The sequence below is a fragment of the Littorina saxatilis genome, linkage group LG8 (assembly GCF_037325665.1).
Source record: "Littorina saxatilis isolate snail1 linkage group LG8, US_GU_Lsax_2.0, whole genome shotgun sequence".
Classification (NCBI taxonomy): domain Eukaryota; kingdom Metazoa; phylum Mollusca; class Gastropoda; order Littorinimorpha; family Littorinidae; genus Littorina; species Littorina saxatilis.
In genome coordinates this window covers 19,955,358-19,983,286 of record NC_090252.1, presented here as the reverse complement: position 1 = coordinate 19,983,286, position 27,929 = coordinate 19,955,358, and the positions used below count along the sequence as shown (strand labels likewise).

Here is a 27,929-nt window from a genome sequence, read left to right as displayed (position 1 = left end):
GACAAAATCGTTGTTTTGAAAGGAAGTTTTAAAAGTTTGGATTCAGAATAATAAGGATATGATGTGTAATGATGTTTATTTTGAATATATTTGTAATAACAATAAGGTTATGTATCAGAAGTGTGTTCTTGTTTTAAGACATGGGCACAGCACAGTATAATTAACCTACGTAGCTGACTTTATGGTCGGTAACGACTGCTTGACACTCCCGAAAGTAGGGGAGATTATTGGTTATTTTCCCCTCAGTATTTATGCAATATAAAGTTGTGCACAGTGCAGTGAAGACGTTTGTTAGACAAAACTTAGGACGCGTGACTGCTTTTGAAAAATCAGAGTTTTCGCAATGTTTTGGTGGGGAAGACTCTGTAAATACTGGCGTGCTCGAAAATACAGCGCGCCAGTATTTACAGTATTTATTACGTCTCGAGTATAAGAATCCATGTTGTCTTTAATTTGATGTTGAAAAGACCCCCTGGCATTGGCTAATTGTTCAGAAAGTTTTCCCTGAGACCAGATTGAGAGAATTTTGCATAATATTTACCCCACTAATATAATTTTGTTTAAAATGGAAATTGTTGAAAATGTTTATAGTACATATTGCAATAATGAGACAGATTATATTGAACATTTCTTTTTTTTCTGCCAGAAGATTTGTAGTATTTGGTTGAACGTGGTTTAAAGAGTAAATAGAAAATGTGGGTATATATATTTAAGCTTGACAGCAAAGATAGTGTTGCTAGGATTTCCACCAGACACACACTTTTCCACGGTATGTTATATAAATCTTTTGTTCATTGTCGCTAAAATGTGTATTGGTAAATATTGGTATGGTGCGCATCGTCGAACCCTGAAGAAGAAGAAGAAGAAGGTATTGTGCGCCAATTGATATGATTTGTATGTTTGATTTTGAATTAAGAATAAGACATACTTTGTGATAACCTGATGTGATTGAAAAAAAAGACAAATGAAGAAGGATGCTCCCTCGCCTAACAAAAACAAGTCGCGTAAGGCGAAAATACAACATTTAGTCAAGTAGCTGTCGAACTCACAGAATGAAACTGAACGCAATGCCATTTTTTCAGCAAGATCGTATACTCGTAGCATCGTCAGTCCACCGCTCATGGCAAAGGCAGTGAAATTGACAAGAAGAGCGGGGTAGTAGTTGCGCTAAGAAGGATAGCACGCTTTTCTGTACCTCTCTTTGTTTTAACTTTCTGAGCGTGTTTGTAATCCAAACATATCATATCTATATGTTTTTGGAATCAGGAACCGACAAGGAATAAGATGAAAGTGTTTTTAAATTGATTTCGACAATTTAATTTTGATAATACATTTTATATATTTAATTTTCAGAGCTTGTTTTTAATCCGAATATAACATATTTATATGTTTTTGGAATCAAAAAATGATGGAGAATAAGATGAACGTAAATTTGAATCGATTTATAATTTTTTTTTTTTTTACAATTTTCAGATTTTTAATGACCAAAGTCATCAATTAATTTTTAGGCCACCAAGCTAAAATGCAATACCTAAGTCCGGGCTTCGTCAAAGATTACTTGACCAAAATTTCAACTAATTTGGTTGAAAAATGAGGGCGTGACAGTGCCGCCTCAACTTTCACGAAAAGCCGGATATGACGTCATCAAAGACATTTATCCAAAAAATGAAAAAAACGTTCGGGGATTTCATACCCAGGAACTCTCATGTCAAATTTCATAAAGATCGGTCCAGTAGTTTAGTCTGAATCGCTCTACACACACACACAGACACAGACACACACACACGCACACACACACGCACATACACCACGACCCTCGTTTCGATTCCCCCTCGATGTTAAAATATTTAGTCAAAACTTGACTAAATATAACAAAAAGGGCAAAGCCCATACGACTCACATGCTTGACCTTGACCTTTACATGACCTTGACCTTCAGGGTCAAGGTCAAATAACTAAACCTAGCAATGACATCATACACTAAGAACTGCTTTACACATTTTTCCTACCAAAATACATGTTACCTTGACCCAAGGTCAAGGTCATCCAAGGTCATGCAACACAAAGCTGTTAATTCAAGACATAGGAAGTACAATGGTGCGTATTGGCTCTTTCTACCATGAGATATGGTCACTTTTAGTGGTTTACTACCTTATTTTGGTCACATTTCATAAGGGTCAAAGTGACCTTGACCTTGATCATATGTAACCAAATGTGTCTCATGATGAAATCATAACATGTGCCCCACATAATGTTTAAGTTTGAAACAGTTATCTTCCATAGTTCAGGGTCAAGGTCACTTCAAAATATGTATACAATCCAACTTTGAAGAGCTTCTGTGACCTTGACCTTAAAGCAAGGTAAACCAAACTGGTATCAAAAGATGGGGCTTACTTTGCCCTATATATCATATACAGGTGAGGTATTTAATCTCAAAAACTTCAGAGAAAATGGGAAAAATGTGAAAAATAGCTGTTTTTTAGACAACATGTATGGCCCCTGCGACCTTGACCTTGAAGCAAGGTCAAGATGATTTGTATGTTTTTTGGGGCCTTGTCATCATACACCATCTTGCCAAATTTGGTACTGATAGACTGAATAGTGTCCAAGAAATATCCAACGTTAAAGTTTTCCGGACGGACGGGGGGGACGGACGGAGGGACGACTCGGGTGAGTACATAGACTCACTTTTGCTTCGCATGTGAGTTAAAAAGGGTTGTTTTGTGAATGTTGGGATTCATGCTCAGGGTTAAGGTTGACACAGACCAGCAGGCACCATTCCAACCAAAACAAGAATCGAAAACAAGGCACACGCAATGTTTTGTGACAATCAAAGCTGCAAAATGGCCGTCGATTTCGCGAAAAAAGCCACAACAAATATCAAAAATCCTAACGACTAGCCTGAGGAATTTGATGGCAAAATGGGCAAGTTTTAGAAGCGTCTATACATATATACGGCACACGCTGCCGCTTTTGCAAAGTGGACAGAGTTTTGTCGTTGACGCGAAATGTGCAAAATAGTTTGCCAATTTCGCGCATTCGGCAATTCCATATCAAATCAGTGGAGCCGAGTTTCCTTCTTTGGCCCATGCATTAGGATTCAGCAAGCTGTATATATACAAGATGTCAACAACCACCACTGATATAGCAGTATCCCTTCCTTATTAGCCCTCAAGCAATCCATTTAGGGAAAGCTGATGACAAGCCCTCTCCTGCCTTTCCGAGCTCTAAAACATCGCAGAACACAACCCTTGGCAGGAGTGTTTATGTTATCGCTCGGCCAGGAAAGAACAAATTTGCAAGCAAGACAATGAAGAGAAATGAATTTCTGGCTGAAAATGTGCACAGTTAAGAAGTCACACACTGAGTCAGTTTAGTAGAAAGAGACATAGTCAGTACTATCAGGGCTGCTTAATAATAATACACACATTTTAAATCATCAGAATACACTCTCTGCAATCTTCTATACTGATTGCACAAAGAAACATTCAATGCGGAAGAAATCAGTTAAATACTGCTGTTTCCTACATGTCGAACCGGTACATAAGAATCACATTACACCGCCAACCGAAAGACCAAACTTGTCAAAGTTTTGTAAGTGAACACTACATCTTACAAGCAACAAAATATGCATGTTAGTGCATTTACACCTCCAGCATACATACAGATTAAACTTATTACGCTTAAAACAATATTTATGCTGTTTTCAAGAAAAAAAAGTGAGTGTGGTTTAAGCTTTTTGAATATTCCGCGCAAATTTCGATGCTCCGCCTTGCAAGGTCACGGCGGCCGCTAGCTGCTGAAATCTGTGGCACCATGCATAGGCGGTAAAGGCGCCTTCCTGTAACATTTACGTGGTTTTAAGTGTGTTTAACATTTCTCAGTTCCTGGAGCCCTTGCAATGATTATAATGATGACAAGAAGCAGAAGTTTCAAAGTAGTGTTACAAAATGTGGTTGTCTTGAAACAATTAACACAGGGTTTTTTCCATGTTGAGTGCAGCTGAGAATAGTTCTGTGTGAACTCAGTTATGCTGGTCCGCAGTAACCGAGCCGCTACTGTCGGAACTCGCGATAAAAGATAGGCCTAACCACAAAAAACACAATCGGCACTTTCTTGAAAAATCTTCCTTAATCTATTGGTATATATATGATATTACACTGACTAACCTTTTCATCTAAACCCTAGTTCTTCTTTACGAATGAATGTATTTTCTACTTTTGACGAGAAAAAAATAAAATGTATTTAGCTAGAGCCTATGCTTTCTTACTGCTGGGTCGGTGTCTGTAGCAGACGATACTTTGCCGCTCTGACAGAGAAACTGAATACAAGTCTAGAGTAAAGATAATGCAATGAACTTCGATATTTATCAACAGAGACAAAAGGTTCCTTTGGATATGCTTTCAAATAGAGATATTATATTCAGCAAGTATTTGTGTTGTTGAGTCAGTAGTGCATGATAACAGAGATATAATATAGCCTACATTGATCATCTATCTACATAATTATGTCTGATCACTGATGATAAGTTGGAACTCCATTTTGACAATTTTAACACAGATGCATATATTTTCGGGAAAGTGGGTGAAACACTGTACACTTTTCTTGGCAGTGCGGCGGATCTATCCAATTATAATTAAATTCCAATCTTTAATCCCCCCCCCCCCCCCCCGGGCCTCTCTCCGGCTGCTGTTTCTAAAATCATCTTCTTTTATTTTGTTAATCTGTTTGGGGGGCTGGGGAGGGGGGGGGGGATTGTGTGCTTAACAGATTGCTATTTAACCTGTGTTACGGCCACTTCAGTGAATGCAACTCGGTTCATCCATACTGTGGCATACATAATCCCGTTTATTTAAGACGGAAGCACGTGACCATCCTGGCAATACTCTCTAGATAGATAAAAGAAAGTGTTAGCAGATTATATTTCACAGTTTTGGTTTTAATCAATAAGTGCTTGAAGCGATTTTAAATTAGCATAATGATTGACCTTGCTAAAATGTGCAACTGAGATACTTTATCGAAGTTTTTAATACAACATTTTGATGCAGTCATGGCAACGCGTATGCTTCAAAATGTCGTCTGCAAAACCCCCACATACATAGCAAAAAAGCTCTGGTCTTCGCTTTGCAGACTTCTCCAAGAGTTTTTACTGAGACTCGGTTCCGAGATTCTGAATTATAAACAGTGGCCACCAGAGATAAACAACGCCAACTCGCCTGCAGGCTAGCGGCGAAAGACAAACCGTTTAACGCTTGACGAGCAGGGGCTAGTGTTTTGTCAGCACACGCTAAACAAAACAAGGCAGCTATAACACAGGACTGTGAGCTCTAATACTGAATTCGCCTCCACTGTTTTGATATGAGTATATTGGGCATGATGCATACATGCATTAGAATACAATGCAATGTTATTACAATTACAATTTCAAGTAGGTTTTTAACACGCAAATAAGAGGACACACACACTCACTCACACACACACACACACTCACACACACACACACACACACACACACACACACATATACACACACACACATATACACACACACACACACACGCAATCACTCATACACATACACACATACACACACACACACACACACGCACACACACACTGACCTCATCTCGATACCCAATGTAATCTGACAGCAAATAATGACTAGATGTAAAGAAATAAAATACTCAGTGTCTCACTTTCCATAAGTAGCATTAACTTCGTTGTCCTGATTGTCAAACCATTTTAGCTGCGCCTTCTTTGCCTGTTTGTTCGGAACTTTGCATGAAAAAATGATCGCGTTTGTAAAAACTGTCAAATCCACGATGAAAGGGTTCTCTTTAGGCCAGATCACCAGATTGCCTGCAACACACACACGTACGTTTAAAACCAAGGTAGTTTAAACCCAAACATACACACATACATATACCGAGTATATATATATATATAAACACACACACACACACACACACAATATGCATTGATGCGTACTTGGGCTGCACACACCACAAACTACTCACTTTTGACGTTTAACGAACCAGTCATGCTGGCAGAGCCAATCCAGTTCATTGCGTCACACTGATAGTCGCCTTCGTCCATATATTTGACACTTGGAATGATGTACTCTCCTTTTGTCGTGGGTTTCTCTCGCAGATCTTTATTGTCCTGTCAGCAAAACAATACACAGGTCCCGATATATTTCGTAATCTGCCTTTACAATACACAGAAAATGGCAATACATCATGTTGCCCTGTTAGTTCGTAATTACCATCACGAGGGATACCGCTTGGTTTTGTGTCGTTACATTTTACAGCTCCGATCAGCCTTTAACCAGTTGCTATCACAATACATAGATTAGAGTCCTCCTCATCCCTGCTACCCTTTCTTCACACTGCACAGGTTTGCTTATCCGACAGAACAATATGTTGCTATATGATATGATAGACACGTGGGGGAATTCAGGGAATCTCATTGCATATTATCCTACAACCCCATATGAGGCATGGAACCCTTTTGCTGCGGGAGTGTAACAATGAGGACCGTATTTACATAAGCAAAGTACAAGTTGTTCCTGTTTCTCACACTGGTTTGGGGTGACAGTCTATACTCAGCTAGTTGTTATAACAGTAACTCATGATTAATGACGTCAAATGCTTTAGCAAAATCGACAAATCGGACACAACCGAGTTCATTGTTATTGTTACTAATACAGTTTTCAAGGCTGTGTGGCACGAATAATGTTCTCTAAATAAACTGGTTTAAATGAATGAGGTCGTATTTCTTAAGATGTGTGGCCAAGTGTGTTTCAAGTGATTTGCATAAAACAGGAAGAATTGAGATTGGTCTGTTATTGGCAGGGTGAGAACAATTATCTGATTACATTTTAAACAGCGGAATTGTTTGTTTGTTTATTTGTTGCTTAACGTCCAGCCGACTACGCAGAGCCATATCAGGACGAGGAAGGGGGGGTGAAGGGGGCCACTTGTCAAGCGATTCCTGTTTACAAATGCACTAACCCATTACTTGTGTCCCAGCAGGCTTTAGTAAAACTAAATTAATACCTACTGGAAGATTACCAGTTTCCAGTATGTTAAAATAGGCTTAACCTATCTACTGCTGGACTTACATCAGAACACTAACAGATTAAACTATACATGAATCGCGAGACAAGCGGCAAGAGAAGAGATTTTTGGAAAAAATACAGGTGAATGAGCAAGAAGGCAGAAAAAAGAAAAGAATTCATGAAGAAAAAGAGAGCATGACAGGAAAGAGGAACCAAAAATCTACCTAACAGCAAACTAGAAAGCTCCTGCGGTTCCAAAAACAGGAGGGGCCTTTAATTTCATAACCGCAGTGCCCCACTGCGGGAAACAGCGGAATTAATTTTGCCTCCTTTAATGTTGGCGAAAGAGAGAGAGAGAGAGAGAGAGAGAGAGAGAGAGAGAGAGAGAGAGAGAGAGAGAGAGAGAGAGAGAGAGAGAGAGAGAGAGAGAGAGAGAGAGAGAGGGAGAGAGAGAGAGAGAGAGAGAGAGAGCGAGAGAGAGAAAGAGAGAGAGAGAGAGAGAGAGCGAGAGAGAAGTGTCCCTTCACAGATAACCCTATTGGGGACATCGGACCAGCTAGGTCACAAAGACTTAAACCTTTCTCCAAACACATAACTGTGACAGGGATTGTTTAACCTCGAGAAGATGTCCACTGCTGGCAATTGTGTGTCAATTTACCTTCCTAAACATGTAGGATGGAGGTGGAATGCCGCTAGCATTGCATGTGATGACCAACTTCTCCCCTTTAATCGGCACCTCCGGGCTGAAGATAACAGGACCGGTAATTTTCGGCGGCACTGGATACAAAAATCAACACACATGTCACACATCATTGTTGCATACGCAGCTATGAAGAAATGATTGCAACAGACAACTAATATTCCCATTCTACACTTCCTTTCGACCCTGACTATTGCATGCGCTCTTCCTAGAGATACAGATTTAAAATTAGGCCGAGAGTTTCAAGGTTCGTTTTTGAGTTGAAAAAAAATGACAAAACACACGAGGAAGGTCTGAGAATTAGTGTTTGAGCGTTCTATAGTTCAAATCTAAACGCTGTGTTTGGTAGTCATTGCAGATCGTATTATTTTTCAACGTAAATAGTGTTTTACTCTATTATTTTTTCATTGCTTTATTGTCCCATCGCTGGGAAATTCGGGTCGCTTCCTCCCAGTGGAAAGCCAGCAGCAACAGAGTCGCGCTACCCAGGTGTCTGCGTGTTTAGGTGTATTCAGCCACCTGCACTTGTGGCAGAATGACCAAGGTCTTTTACGTGCCATTGTAATGACACGGGGGTGGGGCATGGCTTCCGTCTCGGGGTCTGCACATACATTTGACCCGTGTCCGTCCCGGCCCGAATTCGAACCTGCGACCTTCCGATCACAAGTCCAGTGCTCTACCAACTGAGCTACCGGGCCCCCTCAAAAGATGTACTGGCCGATGTGAATGTGTGATAAATCTCTATTATGCGAAGTGTTTAAGCCCTCTATGGCACTGAATAAATAATGATGACGACCGGAAGTTTATAGACTCCTGACAGGAGGGATGAGCGATGCAAACGGCCCGCTGACTAAAATTTATGCAATCATTTGACATAGTTTCTGAACAGTTTTGAGCAAATTCATTGCGGTTGTTTCTACATTAGAGTACAGCGAATGTGCCTTGAACTTTTGAAGGTCAAAATCGTCAGAAAACATTCCAAAATGGCGCCTTTGGTAAACTACCTGTAACTCCCTATGTATGTAAGTATGGGGCGATTTATATAGCGCTTGACGTTCTCTAAGGGCTTTACATATTAATTTCTGCCGTGTGAGATTGAATGTTTTGCTCAATATATCACACATTCACATCGGCCAGTAAATCTCAAGCCAATAAAGGCGAATATTTACTTTTCACGGCCTATTATTCCAAGTCACACGGGTATTTGGTGGACATTTGTATCTATACAATTTTGCCAGGAAAGACCCTTTTGTCAATCGTGGGATATTTAACGTGCACACCCCAATGTAGTGTACCTATGGTGAAAGACAAATTGTGCATGTAAACAGAAACATTATTTTGTCCCTCTCACCTGCGTTGAACTATACTATAACAAATGTTAGTTACAGGTACAAGTACAGTTCACAACTTAATGCACTATAGAGCTTTTTTTAACCTTTAGTCAAGTTTTGACTAAATATTTTAATCGCGACCAGGTTGGTTGGTGGTGTATGTGTGCGTGTTGAACGATTCCGAGAAAACTACTGAACCGATCTTCATTAAAAAAAAACTTGATATGAAAGATCCTGGGTATGATATCCCCAAACTTTTCTTTTCATTTGTTGATAAGTATCTGTATTTGTATACTTCATCTTCTCCTGAATTCAAAAATATATAGATTTGTCATGTTTACTCTAAACATCATACATGTGTTCAGAATGAAAGAAAAAAGGTTAAAGCCCTGGCAGTATGTCTCAAATGGTTTACAAAACGAAAAAAGCAGTTCTAACCTTATGGAACACACTTGCAATAGCATTTAATAGCATTGAATGAAACAGTTCGTTTGAATTGCTATTTAGCTCGCGTAAACCACACACCAGATTTCGTGGTTTATCTAACCCCTCAGCCATCGCGAACCCGTGTGATCCACTTTCCTTTTTTTTCACAATTTAGTCGTCAGTTTGTAATTTCATCGCCACCGGCTGTATCTGCAATAGCACGTTATTGTGTACCTCTGATTCTAAAACGCCACAAATGGCTGCGAGTCACACGAACTTGTCGGCGACGGCTGGCTTCAAAGAAAGCGAGCGCTATGCAGACAAATCGTCTGCTTTGAGACACGACTATCGTGACCCGGCTTCCGGGCTATTTTTTTTTACATTTAGTCAAGTTTTGACTAAATGTGTTAACGTAGAGGGGGGAATCGAGACGAGGGTGTGGTGTATGTGTGTATGTGTGTGTGTGTGTGTGTGTGTGTGTGTGTGTGTGTGTGTGTGTGTGTGTGTGTGTGTGTGTGTATGTGTGTGTGTGTGTGGGTGTGTGTGTGTGTGGAGCGATTTAGAGAAAACTACTGGACCGATCTTCATGAAATTTTACATGGGAGTTCCTAGGTATGATATCCTCAGACGTTTTTTTCATTTTCTTGATAAAATCTTTGATGACGTCATATCCGGCTGTTTGTGAAAGTTGATGCGGCACTGTCACGCTCTCATTTTTAAACGAAATTGGTTGAAATGTTGGTTAAGTAATCTTCGACGACGCCCAGACTTTGGTATTGCATTTTAGCTTGGAGGCTTACAAATTAATTAATGAGTTTGCTCATTAAAGTTGTCATTAAAATCTAAAAATATGTTTCAGTTCATTTTCCTTTCATTTTCATTACTTTATTGTCCCATCGCTGGGAAATTCGGGTCGCTTCCTCCCAGTGGAAAGCTAGCAGCAACGGAGTCGCGCTACCCAGGTGTCTGCGTGTTTAGGTGTATTCAGCCACCTGCACTTATGGCAGAATGACCAAGGTCTTTTACGTGCCATTGTGATGACACGGGGGTGGGAAATAGCTTCCGTCTCTGGGTCTGCACATAAAGTTGACCCGTGTCCGTCCCGGCCCGAATTCGAACCTGCACCCTTCCGATCACAAGTCCAGTGCTCTACCAACTGAGCTACCGGGCCCCGGTATGTTATGTTTACTATTAACATGTGATCACAATTAACAAAAATAGATTAATTAGTCTTACGATTAAAGTTTAAGAAATCGATCCAAAAATGATTCATCTTATTCTTCATCGTTTCTTGATTCCAAAAACATATAGATATGATAGGTTGTATTCAAAACAAGCTTAGAAAGTTAACACGAATACAGAAAAGCGCGCTTTCCTGCTTAGCACAAAACGCTACCGCGCTACTCTGGTGTGTGCATATAACTGCGTTTTGCACGTGGGAGGTGAGCGATTTCCTTCTCGCGGGGATTGACGAAGCTGTACTGTCTTGGTGAAAAAAAACTACAGTGCGTTCAGTTTCATCTCGTGAGTTCGACAGCTTGACTAAATGTAGTAATTTCGCCTACGCGACTTGTTTAAATTTTCTAAACTCCGAATTGTAATGATCTTGTCTTGACGAAAAATAAATCTTTTATGATTTAAGTATGTTTGGGTTACAAGCTGTCAGTTTATTATTTAGATTTAAAGTTAGTTCTAGCACCAAATCGTAGAGTTGTAGATTTGTAGCCTGATTGTAGATCAGACGGTCCACGAAAATAAATTCTTTGAACATGTCTCAGTCTTGACAGAAAGCAGCCAGAATGTTCCCGTTCGGTGAGCGTTCAAATGGAAGTATGTCTGTACTGTGTGTAAAAGCCTTACAATATATGTGATGGTTTACGGGAGGCTTACTGTGCCTTTAGGTAAGTACTACGGTCACATGCTTCGTGAAGACGAGCGTGACCCTCCTCGGTCTTCGAGTATGGCTAGCCGAGACTATCTGAAGCTAGTCTTGTTGATATCCCGTTTCTGGTATTAATCATTCAAGTTTGATAACGACTGATAATGTTTTCATATTGCTTCACGCGACTTGTCTTTGGTTTTTACATTTAGTGTGTTTGTTTATTTGTTGCTTAACGTCCAGCCGACTACGCAGAGCCATATCAGGACGAGTTACATTTAGTCAAGTTATGACTAAATGTTTTAACATAGAGGGGGGAATCGAGACGAGGGTCGTGGTGTATGTGTGTGTGTGTGTGTGTGTGTGTGTGTGTGTGTGTGTGTGTGTGTGTGTGTGTGTGTATGTGTGTGTGTGCGTGCGTGTAGAGCGATTCAGACCAAACTACTATACCGATCTTTATGAAATCTGACATGAGAGTTCCTGGGATTGATATCCCGGAACGTTTCTTTCAATTTTTTTTATAAATGTCTTTGATGACGTCATATCCGGCTTTTCGTGAAAGTTGAGGCAGCACTGTCACGCCCTCATTTTTCAACCAAATTGGTTGAAATTTTGGTCAAGTAATCTTCGACGAAGCCCGGACTTCGGTGTTGCATTTCAGCGTGGTGGCTTAAAAAATCAATTATAACTTTGGTCATTAAAAATCTGAAAATTGTAAAAAAAAAAAAAAAATTCATAAAACGATCCAAATTTACGTTCATCCTATTTTCCATCATTTGCTGATTCCAAAAACATATAAATATGTTATATTTGGATTAAAAACAAGCTCTGAAAATTAAATATATGCAAATTACGGTATTATCAAAATAAAATTTTCGAAATCAATTTAAAAACACTTTCGTCTTATTCCTGGTCGGTTCCTGATTCCAAAAACATATAGATATGATATGTTTGGATTAAAATCACGCTCAGAAAGTTAAAGCGAAGAGAGGTACAGAAAAGCGTGCTATCCTTCTCAGCGCAACTACTAAACCGCTCTTCTTTTCATTGTCACTGCCTTTGCCGTGAGCGGTGAACTGACGATGCTACGAGTATACGGTCTTGCTGCGTTGCATTGCGTTCAGTTTCATTCTGTGAACTCAACAGGTACTTGACTAAATGTTGTATTTTCGCCTTACGCGACTTGTTATATTTAGTCAAGTTTTGACTAAATATTTTAACATCGAGGGGGAATCGAAACGAGGGTCGTGGTGTATGTGCGTGTGTGCGTGTGTGTGTGCGTGTGTGTGTGTGTCTGTGTGTGTGTAGAGCGATTCAGACTAAACTACTGGACCGATCTTTATGAAATTTGACATGAGAGTTCCTGGGTATGAAATCCCCGAACGTTTTTTTAATTTTTTTGATAAATGTCTTTGATGACGTCATATCCGGCTTTTCGTGAAAGTTGAGGCGGCACTGTCACGCCCTCATTTTTCCACCAAATTGGTTGAAATTTGGGTCAAGTAATTGTCGACAAAGCCCGGACTTCGGTATTGCATTTCAGCTTGGTGGCTTAAAAATTAATTAATGACTTTGGTCATTAAAAATCGGAAAATTGTAAAAAAAAAAAAAAAAATTTATAAAACGATCCAAATTTACGTTTATCTTATTTTCCATCATTTGCTGATTCCAAAAACATATAAATATGTTATATTCGGATTAAAAACAAGCTCTGAAAATTAAATATATAAAAATTATTATCAAAATTAAATTGTCCAAATCAATTTAAAAACACTTTCATCTTATTTCTTGTCGGTTCCTGATTCCAAAAACATATAGATATGATATGTTTGGATTAAAAACACGCTCAGAAAGTTAAAACAAAGAGAGGTACAGAAAAGCGTGCTATCCTTCTTAGCGCAACTACTACCCCGCTCTTCTTGTCAATTTCACTGCCTTTGCCATGAGCGGTGGACTGACGATGCTACGAGGATACGGTCTTGCTGAAAAATGGCATTGCGTTCAGTTTCATTCTGTGAGTTCGACAGCTACTTGACTAAATATTGTATTTTCGCCTTACGCGACTTGTTTTTTGTTTTTTTTGCTTTTGCGGAAATCTGCGTCTTTTAAACAGATACATAGTTTGCTATACAAGACCGATTAAGGGGTGTTTCCTTTATCAGCTCACATGGAATGCTCCATGCTTAACCCAATTTACATGCAGATCAATCAATGTAAAAAGAAGGTTCTAAAAGGTCATCATAGATAATGTGATGTACGGCCAACATAACCAGCACGCTATATGCTTTGATCAAACATTACATGCATTATCTTTGATTAAATTTATTGTTTGTCATGACGGGTGTCTGTATGTATTCACCTGCATAAGTAACACACATCTTTTATTATTTATGATGGGTGTTTGTATGTACTTACCCACATAACCAGCACACATCGTTTCGAGGTGACAGAGCCAGGGGAATGCTGGAAGGGCATCTTTGTGGGCACAACACCTGTAGCCCTTGTTTTTGTCACAGCACGGCCTGCTGGTGCCGGGAAATCCTTGGCAGTAATCTGTTCCACTGCGTGCACACTGCCGGGTCTGTACGCAATGGGTCAACACTATTGTTAAGAATCTCACCATTACAAGTTCATATCAGTTTAGAACATTCTGAAATTCTAAAAGAGAGAGAGAGAGAGAGAGAGAGAGAGAGAGAGAGAGAGAGAGAGAGAGAGAGAGAGAGAAAGGAGAAAGAGAGAGAGAGAGAGAGAGAGCGAGACAGAGAGAGAGCGAGAGAGAGGGAGAAAGTGAGAGAGAGAGAAAAAGAGAGAGAGAGAGAAAAAGAGAGAGAGAGAGCGAGAGAGAGAGAAAGAGAGAGAGAGAGAGAGGGAGAGAGAGAACGAGAGAGAGGGAGAAAGAGAGAGAGAGGGAGAGAGAGGGAGAGAGAGAGAGAGAGGGAGAGAGAGAGAGAGAAAGTGAGAGAGAGAGAGTGAGAGAGAGAGTGTTAGAGAAGGAGGCAGAGAGACGTATACAAAGACAAAGATACAGACACAAAGACAGTGAGAGGTAAACAGACATTATGAGAGCGAGACTCACGTCCATTGTAATGTTTAGTTGGAATCCTGTATTTTCTAATTGAACGTCAGATTCAAAACGGACTATCAGAGGCCATGTCATCTGTGTTGCTGCAAAGTTAAAACAAAAGTTATGTGTACAGCAAATGGTGGTGGCAATCATGGATTGGCAACTTAATTGTGAGTGCCACTTAGCACTATCTCTGTACAGGGTAATCTCTCCCGTCCGCAATTCAAGAGAACTCGATCTCAAAAATGCAAATGCACATGAACTGAAAATATGTATCGCCATCAACAAGAATAAACTGTCACGTGTTAGTGACATGGTCACGATTTAGTGACATGGTTCGAGGAATAGTAACTCTGTCGGGTGCCTTTCTCGAATTGCGACAGAAAGCGCCTGTTGTAATTTCTGTCAACGGTTGTCGGTTTTGCTGACAGCGAACACGGGTATTTTGTGTCGCACGGATTTCACGGGGGTGATTTTGCTTGCTGGGCAAAATTGTCGATAACTGAACTGGGGTAGTGACAAGGGAGTCACGTGATTTCGTCAAGGTTGTCTGTCTGAGACATGTTAACTTTACACTCGAAAACTCAGCGCTGGGGAGAACGGTCGGTGTCTTATATTTCCTGCTAGTTTGATGGACTTCATCGCTTTGAATTCTGCATTGATATTCAACGCGCCGCTCTGCATGCACAGGAGGGCTTCAGGAAACTACAGTTTGAGACCACTTTCTCTCAGTTCACATGCGGTCTGACGTTGACGGGTCGTCAAATTCTCTGCGCCGTGCGTGAAAGGAATTTCACCGCATAAAGGATTCGGCAAGAGGGTGAATGGGGTATCGCTGTTGACGAACAGGTGCCATTCAAAGGAGGAAGCGGTTTTCGCTTCAATGAGAGTGCTACCTACATAGGCTGTTGAGGTAATAAATCATTATTTAACGCTGTTGACGAGTCTGTGTTTGTGGAATGAAATACTCTTTGTTGTTCTTTCCAGGTTAGCGCATAATTTGCTCTTTGTGACGCTAAAATATTAATCTGTATATGGTTTTTGCAGATATGGAGAGAAGGAAAGAAATGGCTGATTAATGTTGTTATAAAAGTTCGTTTGTGCAGGCCCACGTGCTCGATGAGATATGTATGATGACATGTTTAAAGGTGGAGGTTGTTGGGTAGCTTGACATGTTTAGTGCACCGAGGCTTTTTGTTGCAGCCTTTCTTCTTCTGCTACAACGGAACGTTTCTGCTGCCTATCTGCGGGACGCAACAACAAGATCGTCCACGGAGTGATGTAACCAGCTAACCGGCTAACCAGCTAACCAGCGACTGGGTGTGGCGCCCGATGTCTCCACTGTTCCCTGCTTCGTCGTCACACCAACCAGCACTTCTTTTGACGGAGCAGTTGTGGAGACTATGAACTAACATACGGGCCGCCCACTCAGTGGCAGAAGAAAAGCTAAGTTGCACCATGTCTCATGCACCCTTATTACCACCTAGTCATCTGTGATATTCATGATTATACTCGAGTGGTGACAGCGTGGGGTGTGTGACACCTGCATAAATTGGCACTTTTAGGCAGATCAGATAACTTTCCTAACTATACACGGTATCATAATGTTCTATACTTTAACTGGCATTTGTGTCAGTGACCTCTTGGTTTTTTACGTGTTGAACGTAAAAAGAACATATTTTGAGTGAAGTCTCGAGGGAGGTGGCGAGTTATTACATAAACAGGCGTCTGAAACTTATACTTTTGTTGTTTCTATTTAATTGTATGACTGCGAGAGTGGATCGTGGTGTGGTTAGTTAGTTAGAAGTAGCTAACCGTGTCATAATCACCTTATGTGATATAGTGAAACGCGACATCAACTCAGAAAGAATGTGTGTCAATAGCACATAGTTGTATTGAGTGTTTTTACCTCTACTCATGAGCGAAAAAGAGACAATTTAGCACATCCCGAATAGCCAAATTGGTAATAAGAGACCCAACAAATCAACAAATAACTAAGAATAGTATCTGCAAAAACTGTATAACGGCAAAACAAAACAAGTCGCGTAAGGCGAAAAGACAACATTTAGTCAAGTAGCTGTCGAACTCACAGAATGAAACTAAACGCAATGCAACGCAGCAAGACCGTATACTCGTAGCATCGTCAGTCCACCGCTCACGGCAAAGGTAGTGACATTGACAAGAAGAGCGGGGTAGTAGTTGCGCTGAGAAGGATAGCACGCTTTTCTGTACCTCTCTTCGTTTTAACTTTCTGAGCGTGTTTTTAATCCAAACATATCATATCTATATGTTTTTGGAATCAGGAACCGACAAGAAAGAAGATGATAGTGTTTTTAAATTGATTTCGAAAATTTAATTTTAATAATAATGTTTATATATTTAATTTTCAGAGCTTGTTTTTAATCCAAATATAACATATTTATATGTTTTTGGAATCAGCAAATAATGGAGAATAAGATGAACGTAAATTTGGATCATTTAAGAAAAGAAATATTTTTTTTTACAATTTTCAGATTTTTAATGACCAAAGTCATTAATTAATTTTTAAGCCTCCACGCTGAAATGCAATACCAAAGTTTGGGCTTTGTCGAACAATACTTGACCAAAATTTCAACCAATTTGGTTGAGAAATGAGGGCGTGACAGTGCCGCCTCAACTTTCACGAAAAGCCGGATATGACGTCATCAAAGACATTAATCCAAAACATGAAAAAACCTATTGGGATATCATACCCAGGAACTTTCATGTCAAATTTCATAAAGATCGGTCCAGTAGTTTGGTCTGAATCGCTCTACACGCACGCACACACACACACACACACACACACACACACACACACACACACACACACACACACACACACACACACACACACACACATACACCACGACCCTCGTCTCGATTCCCCCCTCGATGTTAAAACATTTAGTCATAACTTGACTAAATGTAAAGAGTAAACGCTATCCATAATCACCAACAACGATCTACCTTTGTCCTGTGTTCTGTCTTTTGATATCGGAAGTGACAAGGTCAATCTCGTGTTTTGTTTTTGTTTGTTTTTCATTAAGTTTGATTTTGAGCAGTATACTCACTAAAAGAAGTTGGAGCAAGCGGCATTCTGCAGAATCTCTTTGTCTCATTAGCGGTTCCAATCTGCACGTAGTCATTTTTGCAGCCAATCTGGCCATCTTCCATGGACATATTCCTAGGGACAGTTGATAACATTTGAACTACGATATGCAACTTATGGCCTTTACCACTACTTTAGACTAATCTTGTTTGAGATCTTTACACAAACACAAATATATTAAACAATGCAGAACCTACATTAATGAAACACAGGCACACACATACAGACACAGACACACACACCAGGGCCGGACCAAATGAGTTGTAAGGGGGGGGGGGGGGGTTCCTCCTTTTTTGGGGGGACAAATCAGCGAAGGTGGGGGGGGGGTAATTTTTTCTCATCGGATTTCACATTGAATACAATCTGTTAGAGACACACACAAAATTTATTAAAAAAAACCACAAAAAAAACCGAAAAAACACTCAAAGCAAGGTACATGCTTTTTCCAGGGGTGGGGTTCCGGAACCCCTAGAACCCCCCCCTGGGTCCGGCCCTGCACACAGCCACACACACACACACACACACACACACCCACCCACACACACACACACACACTCACACCACACACACCGTCACCCCCACCACGACCACCACCATTGTCTTGATTCCCAGTGTACCGAATTTAAAAAAAAAGTAATGCCCCAAAGGGAATGGGGAACCTCGGTGTTGACTCACTTCCAGTGAAAGGTAACCCACATGGTCTTTCGCTCCTTGGTGTTGGCAAAGTCGATGGTCCACTTACAAAAGATGTTTGCCTTGTATTGTACTTTGCTGCTCCACTCTGACAGGGGAGGCGAGGCCAGCATGAAAGACGTTTCGCTCTGCTCATTTATGATGTCCATGCTACCAGGACTCTCGCACCAATCAGTCTTCTTAGCTGTTGTCAAATGTGGGAATTATGTTATATAAACTTGGCCACAGCCACAACATTATTGCAATAAATTTCAAACCCAAACTTTGATATGACTAAGTGCCAAAAGGTGCTCACAGAACAGAAGACGACTTTGTTTTACAATAAAAATGTTTCTAAAAACGTGTGTCTGCTGAAAATTGGTGTGTGTGTGGATGAATGTGCGAAGAGATAGTGGACATAATTTCGTGTGTCTGACTTGAACGGTTTTGAAGTTATCTTTGTTTAAAGTCAAAAATAACGCCAAAACCGGCCATCTGAAAAAGGACATCGTGATACCTCGTGTTTTGAATATGCCACAGAAAAATAACAAGAAGCACAAATGAATTGCATTTAGTTTGATTGAATGCCTGAAACATCGCTTTACAGACGAGACCAAACGTCAAATCTAAATCTCGAGAGAATTTTTTTTTTTCGATAACCGAATTTTAAGGTGTCGCACGCAAGATGATTCGTCATCACGGCATACATTTTTCAATCGCAGATATTTACTAAATTTCTTTTTCAAAAACTCTGGAATTGATGTCGACACGTCAAGCGATAACGGTGTATCAAACTGCTGTCTTTCAAGTAATCCAGCAAAGACTGCAGAACTTTTGAACAGCATTTTTGAAAACGATTTGAAAATTTCGTCATATCTTGCGTGCGACAAAATGTTCGGTAATTAACGGTTATTTTCTTTTAAAAACAAAATTTACATGTACAAAGATCTACTTCATTTACGGAACCACGTGACACATTCTGTGTTCAAAATTTGTGAAGAAATCACGAACCACGATTGCGCTATCAAGTGTTGAAATTATGTCGTCAACATTTTTTCAGATCTTGCGTGCGACACCTTCTTGCGTTCAACATAAAATGTCACTACCTTATCGAGTTTAATGGGTAAAACTAACTATTTGTTGTCTTAGTTTAATCTTCTTAATTAAAAGCGTAATAAAACCGAACTTCTAAGATGAATTTTAATTGAGATTAGCGAAAGAGCGGGCACGCAAGTCGACCTTAAAGTAAAAGAATGATAACACGAGCGTTTGTCGTGTTGTCTTGCGTGCAACACATTGTCCAAAAAGGAAAATGTATATTTTTCTCAGACGTTTTTTAAGTTGAAACCTTGAAACTTCACACACATTTGGGGTTTAATCGCCCCCATGCATGGTAAAAGTCTTGTTGACCCTTGTCAGATTTCAAGGTCACGGCTGGGTCACATGTGGTTCAGAAAACGGATGAAACATATTTTTTCAGAGATTTTTGAAGCTAGAACCTTCAAACTTCAAACAACGCTTTTGCTTAATGATTGTTCAACATGGAGAATTCAAGGTTGATCCTTGAGAAATGTGAAGGTCATAGCAGGGTCTCGTGTGGGTAAAAAAAAAAACATAACCTTTTTCTCAGAGTTTTTCAAAGCAAGAACCTTGAAAGTTCACATTTTTGGGCTTAATAGCCCCCATACACGGTTAAAGTCTTGTTGACCTTTGTCGAATCTCAAGGTCACATGGGCAAATCAAAAACACGAAAATGCATCATTATCTCAGTTTTTTTTAAAGGGAGAGCCTTCAAACATCACACAACTCTCAACTCCGACTTAAAGAAGTTAAGGTAGATCCTTGTCACATGTCAAGGTCACAGAAAGGTCTCGTACGGGTAAAACAAACAAAACAAACAGATAATATTCATTTTTTCAGCTTTGTTGTTAGCTAGAATAGAGGCACATGCCACCATTCCATTCAACATGACTCATAGAAATGTATGATGTATGACGTAATTGCATTGTGTGTAATGACGCGGCTGCCTCTGTAGTTATTCCAGCCTTTGAAGAAATGGCGTTTTTCCTTGCTTGGACACATTTTTCCTTTTCTTGGATGTTTCAGGAGTTTGGGTGAGTTTGGTGTATATGGTTGAACACAATTTAAAATTTGCATAAAAGTGTATTAAAATAAACAGTGGTAGCCAGTCTCATCTGTTGTGTCGACAATTTAATCTCTTTTGTGTGACCTCAACTTGACCCCTCTGAATGCTCTCAATCATGGAAATTGACCACACTTTGATTATAACCAAACAACATCAAAACTTTGGAATGTGTGAAGTTTCAAAGGTGTTGCTTAAAAGGCGTTCGTGAAAATGACAATTGTATGTGTCTGACTTCAATGCGACCCCGCTGCGACCTTGACGTTTGATTTTATCAACCAGACTTTCATCATGTGTGAATGACTTCAAACACTATAAAACTAGTTGAAGAAATTGACAATTTTTCAAAGTTTAAGCCAGATGGCACTGCTGTGACCTTGAAATTTGACAAACATTAACCAGGCGGTCACCTTTTTTAGAAAATATCCTTAAAGGATCTTTAACCTTACTGTGACCTTGGAATTTGATGAGGTTTAATTTAACTTGCGTAGTGTGCCAAGTTTCAAGGCCCTAGCTTCAAAAACATATGAGAAAACCTCATTGAAAAATGTATATGTTTGACCTCAACGCGACCCTGCTGTGACCTTGACTTTTTCAACCAGACTTTAATCGTGTGTGAACATTATACACTAGAACTGTGTGTATTTTCAAAGCTCGTGCTATAAACGCGCTGAATAAATTGAAAATATTCCACATTTGGACCAGATGTGACCCCGCTGTGACCTTGAACTTTGACAAAGATTAACAAGCAGGTCACTTTTAATGAGGTTTTATAAAAATGCTGAAAGTATGTGAAGTATGTAAAGTCTAACTGATCTAGTATTAAAACATGTAAGACGTGACAACGACAATTTTCCAGTTTGCAAAGGAAATTTAACCTCGCTGTGACCTTGAAATTCAATGTTGTTTAGTGTGATGTGCACCATACCTGGAGGTCATTATACTTTGGTTGTGTGCCAAGTTTCAAAGCCCTAGCTTTAAAAACGTGCGAGATAACCTTAATGCTATGACTCAGTGCCGTTTTGAATGATATAACGAACAAAATTATCGTTATTTGTAAAATCATTTGGGTAAATTTATCTTTTCTTTTCGTAATTGGGTTCCAGCATCTGTTGTCTTAACAAAAATCACAATATCAGTCGTGTTTGTCAACTTTTATTTTTTAGCCCCTTTGTCCGCTTTTCGTGCGCACCTTTTGGCACTTAGTCATATACAAGAAGAAAGTCAAACAAATTATCTACCCTGAATAGATTGTTTTGTTTTGCTACAGTTGAAACGTGAGCGGCGTCAAGCTGAGCGACGCTGGGCATCTTCCAAGCTGACTGTACATAAGCAGATTTATGACGCCACCAAGCAGAAAGTCATAGATTTTGTTGATGCCGCCAAGACCACTTTTTATTCATCCAAGGTCGCAGCATCCTCATCTTGTAAAGAGTTGTTTAACACTGTCACCACCATGCTTGGTAAAGCAAAACAGGTCATTCTTCCAACTGTACATGACATGTATAAACTGCCAGATGTTTTTTCTAAGTATTTTCATGAAAAGATTTTGACCATCCGCAACAGCTTCGCCCAGCATAGCGACTCAGACCGCTCTCCCGTTTTTGTTGGAAATCCGTTCTCTGTTTTCACCCCAGTCTCTGAAGATTTTGTTCGTAAACTCATTGTGAAGTCTGCCAAAACGTCCTGTGACCTCGACCCCCTCCCCACCCCCCTCCTCTGTGATCACTTAGACATCCTTCTACCCACCATCACTAGAATACTGAACGAGTCCCTTTCCACTGGCACCGTCCCCTCAGATTTCAAAAAAGCTGTCATTAAACCCCTTCTGAAGAAAAGCTCCCTCGACCCCAACGTACTTAAGAACTACAGGCCCATCTCAAACCTTCCCTTCCTTTCTAAAATCCTAGAGAAGATAGTCCTAGACCAGCTCTCCTCCCACCTCTCTGCCAACAACCTCCTCACTCCGCACCAGTCAGCCTACCGCACGGACCATAGCACAGAGACCGCAGTCCTTAGTATCCTCAACAACATTTTGACTTCCTTAGACGATAACAAAATGTCCCTGCTCCTCCCGTTAGACATTTCGGCCGCTTTCGATACAATTGATCATGAAATCCTGCTGTCCCGCCTTGAGCACACTTTCGGCATCCAAAATTCAGTTCTAAATTGGTTCAGATCCTATCTCTCAGACAGAACAAATTTTGTAATTGTAAACGACGTCCCATCCCAGGAAACCTCCCTCCTTTTTGGCGTTCCCCAGGCCTCTGTGCTCGGGCCCGTGCTGTTCATCATGTACACCTCCCCTCTGACTGACCTCATCGACAGACATTCCGTTTCCCACGAAATGTTTGCTGACGACACTCAGCTTCAAAACTCAGCGACTCCCTCAGAATACGCCCAGATGACCACCTCCCTTCAGTCTTGCATTGCTGACGTTGAACTCTGGATGTCCACTAACAAGCTTAGACTTAACTGTGACAAAACAGAAGCCATTCGTTTCACCAAATCCTCCCTCTCCTCCTCTCTCTCTCCCTCCTTCTATCACTTTGGGCAGCAGCACTATTGAATTCTCAGACTCCGTCCGTGATCTTGGCATCTTTCTTGATAGCGATCTCTCCATGAAACACCATGTTATGAAAGTCTGTCAGTCCGCTTACATCGAGCTTAAGAGAATAGGTTCTATCCGCCCATACCTTACTGAAGATGCCACCAAGACCCTTGTTTCCTCCTACATTCTTTCTCGATTAGACTACGGACATTCTGTTCTCATTGGCTGTTCATGTCCTCAGTCTGTCATCCATCCTTTGCAGCGCGTTCAAAATTCTGCAGCCCGGCTTGTCTGCAAAGCCCCTCGGTCCCAGTCCTGTTCCCCCTTGCTAAAGAAACTTCATTGGCTCCCTGTAGAGTTGAGAATCCAATATAAGTGCTGCTGTATCTGCTACAAAATAATATCTGGCTCAGCCCCATCCTACCTGTCTGACATGTTCACACTCTATACACCCTCACGATCCCTCTGCTCCTCTGTAGACACTAGAATATTCCGTCTATCTTCTTTTAGTCGCAAACAGCACGGCCAGAGAGCCTTCTCCCACTCTGCTGCCGTTGCGTGGAACTCTCTCCCTTACTCTATCCGACACTGCCAAACATTCTGTTCCTTCAAATCAAACCTTAAAACACACTTCTTCACCCAGTATTTTGATTAATTTTATTTCAACATGGTGCATTTTTGAATCAGGTGTTTGAATGTTTGAATGTTTTGCCTGTGTTAGTATGCTTGCAGATTGTATTGATGTAGTGTTTGAGTTTCGTTGTTCACTTGTGTGCTGAATGCTGCTGCACATGCTTTTGCTTTGCTTTGTATGTATTATGTATGTTTGTCATTGTAAAGCGCTTTGAGAATGTAAAGCGCTCTATAAATCTCCCATATTATTATTATTATTATTATTATTATTATTATTATTATTATTATTATTATTATTATTATTATTATTTAAGTTATTGAGACATCCCAGTGCACTAAGGGATTTATAGAGCAAATCGAGAAAATTCATTATTGAACGAAGCGCATAGCGCTGAGTTCAATAATTATTTTCGAGATTTGCTCTATAAATCCCTTAGTGCACTGGGATTGTTTCAATAACGATATTGTCAGTACCGCCATAGAAAAAAGAAGATTCCAAACGCACATTTTGCAACGCGCATTTGAATAGGCATAACTGTGTGGTCAGGTCGTGTTCAGTAAAGATCTTCTTTTGTGTGAGGTGTCTCAAGTGTGTCGTGCTTTCGTCACACGCATTTTAATTTATGTTGGTAAATTCCAGTGTAGCGTTAATGTGAACAGTGATGATCTTTCAGAGAGACCTCATTTGAACTCGGAGAAAGGACTTCGTTATTTGCGATTCGAAACCTCCAGTCGAGCTTCGACGGATTGACTGTGCGGAGTGACTCCCCTTGAATTGACTCGAAGCGAGACTCGACGGTTTGCACATTTTCAAAACAAATGTGGCATATTTCTCGTGTTGTATCTTCACTCATCGGGGAGTCTGATACTAAATATGAACGGTAAGAATGCTCTGAACCCTACACGTATTATATCCCCATCGTTTTTTCGTTCACATTTGCCCAACATGTTAATTTGCTGAGCGGGGTTAATGTCGTCTGCTAGGCTACCTGGGCGAACCACTGCAGTCTGCACTGAGTCTGCACGCATGAGGCAGGCTGTTAATAAGTCTTATATATGGTAAGAACGTTCTGAACCCTACACGTTTTCGATTACGATTGTTCTTGCCTTGAAATAATAATTCGGAAACCATTCATTTACTGAACTGATGTAGTCGTATTTCTGTGCAGTCTGCTACAGAGTCGATCGAGTCAGTCTAGCTGGTACGTTATCGGAATAACACTTGTGTTTTCTGTTAGCCGCTGGGAATTGTATACTAACTCATCATTTGGTAATGTGGATGATAAGCTACATGCCACTAACACGGCATATGCAAGTCGGCGAAAGTTAGATGAAACACAGCGGCTTCTATTTTTAGATCAGTGGCACTGGCACAGGCACATGCAATCTGTCAGAAAAAACCCACTTCTGCTTTAATTGAGAAGCAGGGAATTTATGGTCATTTGGTATTGTGGAGAATATAAGCTACATGTCATTAATTAATTCTGAGGATGAGCGCACAGTCTCGCTTAGGCAAAGGGCGGAAGAATACGCTCTGGTAAGAACGTTCTAAACCCTACACGTTTTCGATTCCGATTCTTCTTGCCTTGAAATAATAATTCGGAAACCATTCATTTACTGAACAGATGCAGTCGTATATCAGTGTAGTCTGCTACGCAGGCCGGTGCTGATCTAGCTGCTAGTCTACGTTATCGAAATAACACTTGTGTTTTCTGTTAGCTGCTGGGATTTGTACACTAACTCATCATTTGGTAATGTGGATAATAAGCTACATGCCACTAACATGGCATAATTATGAGAGGAATCTTCGCAAGCGGCGAAACTGAAAAATTAGACACAGCAGGTTCTATTTTTAGATTAGTGGCAACTGTAGGCAGCACAGGCGCATGCAATCTGTCAGAAAAAAAACCACTTCTGCTTTTAATTAAAAAGCAGGACATTTATGGTCATAATCATTGGTATTGTGGAGAATATAAGCTACATGTCATTAATTAATTCTGAGGATGAGAGTACAGTCTCGCTTTGGCAAAAGGTGTAAGAATACGCTCTGTGAAAAAGTTAGCGCACTCCAAGAGTGCGCTAACAGATTTAGCGCATCGCCATTAGCCAATCAACTGGTTCACATCAGTCATGTGACACCAGTACTTACTGACAATTATTATTATTATTATTATTATTATTATTATTATTATTATTATTAATCCCCGTGTCATTTCATTGAAACTGTATATGCCAGTTAAGACCGTTCACTTAACCTCCAGGATCACCTTTTGGATTAAATATTTTGTGTAGAGCCGAATGAAAAATTGACAAGAATTCACAATAGGCAACACTTTGCAACTTTGACATACAAGAAGAAAGTCAAACAAAGTATCTACCCTGAATAGATTGTTTTGTTTTGCTACCTTGCATATTTCGCGTGCTATGCTATTCCAACTGATGCAGGTGTCGATCGCAAGGGCGGTCAAAAACGAGACTTTTTGCGTCATTTTTTAGGGGTATCATGACAAAAAAGTCTGCACTTTGTCTTTAGCAATGATTTGGTGGATTGCTTTGAAACTTTCAGAATATTTTACCAACATACTAGAGATACTTCGAGCGATATTATGGATTGTTACAGGTGTTTTCTACAAATAATGTTATGCACTTTTTCGAAAGAATTTTTAAATCTCGTCATAGGATTGTTCCCTTGAGTCCAAACAAATGCATGACTTTGCATGTCTTTAGAAAAACGATTGATACACACTCTGCTAAACTTGTATGTGCTTGTAAGCACTGATGCAAATTTGCTGGGCCTGTAAACACGCTACACATGTAAGCGATGATTCAGGTGCCACAGCGATGTCCAGCCAAGCGTGACCGTAGCATGTTTTAAGAGGCACCCAGCGATAACAGCTATAAGCGCGAAACAGCGTGAACGTTCCATTTGTTTTCCTCATGTTTTTGCATGACTAGACAATTAACGCCAGCGGCTACACGCAAATGAAACTTAGACAGAATCTGTATCAATCATTTATCTGTGGATGTACACAGTCATGTTTTTTTTTAAGACAAGTGAACAATCCTATGACAAGTTTAACAACATTTTCCGAAACATTGCGCCACATCTGGATAAACAACCGTAACGATCCAAACTTTCGCACGAGGTATCTCTAGTATGTTAGTAAAATATTCTGAAAGTTTCAAAGAAATCCACCAAGTCATTATTAAAATGTAGTGCTTTTTGTCATGATACCCATAACAAATTGACGCTAAACGTTCCGTTTTTGACCGCTCTTGCGATCGACACCTGCATCAGTAGGAATAGCATAGCACGCGAAATACGCAAGGTAGCAAAACAAAACAATCTGTTCAGGGTAGATTATTGGTTTTAATTTCTTCTCGTATGTCAAAGTTGCAAAGATTTGCCTATTGTGATTTTTTGTCAATTTTTCATTCGGCTCTTCTGTTTTTGTCTGGTCGATTTTGAAGGTACCCTTACTTGAGCGGCGGTCAAGTGATCCCTGTAAAAGAAATATGTAATCCAAAAGGTGATCCTGAAGGTTAAGTGGACGGTCTTAACTGGCATATACCGTAAAATTCCTAGCATACGCCCCCCCTCCCCCCCCCTCCGCACATAGTTCGGGAAAAAAGTAGGGGGTGGGCGTTTGCTAGGTATACACCCCTTTAGAAGATACAGTGTCATCACATTTTCACGAGACAAAAAAAGTAATTCAACCATGTGATTTATGCAATTTTAATAAAAAAAATAAATACACTGTTTGTTTACTCAAATAAAGATCAACGTTCTGTGATAGAAAACAAAAGAAGAACCCAAGTGACCTTGATTTTTCTCATTCTCAGAATAACGTCAGCACAAACACTGAACGACGTCACTGAAAGACATGACGTAATTTTATCCCCTCCTCCCCCCCCCCCCCCCCGAAGGCGAACCATTGAACAGTGTGCACAAATCGTAGAACTGTCTTAAAACAAATTTAAAAAACAAAACACCGGGTTGGGCGTTTGCTAGATAGTGACCCCTCTGCACAAAATTTGGCCGAAAGTAGGGGGTGGGCGTTTGCTAGATACTGGGCGTTTGCTAGGGATTTTACGGTACAATGTTAATTAAATGACACAGGAATGAATGCTTTAATTTGGCTTTGAAATTTGTTGCAATCATTTTTTGGCCAACCTTATATATCGTCCAACAAAGAACACTACTTTGCCCCAAATAACTTTCTCGAGGCATCATAAACCAAGCGTTTATGTCAACATCACAAATCGTTCACTTGAACAAACTACAGAAAAGCTCGGACCAATTAACAACACACTATTTATTCGCCCTTTAAAATACCACGC

At 40.2% G+C, this 27,929-nt stretch overlaps 1 protein-coding gene across 1 annotated transcript in view; it reads right to left on the bottom strand.

The window, feature by feature from the left end:
• The window catches only part of LOC138974544 (uncharacterized), a 220,558-nt gene that overhangs the window by 83,543 nt on the left and 109,086 nt on the right, over positions 1-27,929 (bottom strand). Inside the window, exons 31-37 of the mRNA XM_070347259.1 lie at positions 18,265-18,466; positions 17,552-17,664; positions 14,472-14,560; positions 13,811-13,976; positions 7,718-7,836; positions 6,017-6,161; positions 5,696-5,858 (exon numbers count right to left, since the gene is read on the bottom strand). Of these exons, the coding sequence (XP_070203360.1) occupies positions 5,696-5,858; positions 6,017-6,161; positions 7,718-7,836; positions 13,811-13,976; positions 14,472-14,560; positions 17,552-17,664; positions 18,265-18,466 (997 nt within the window). The remainder of the gene's footprint in view (positions 1-5,695; positions 5,859-6,016; positions 6,162-7,717; positions 7,837-13,810; positions 13,977-14,471; positions 14,561-17,551; positions 17,665-18,264; positions 18,467-27,929) is intronic.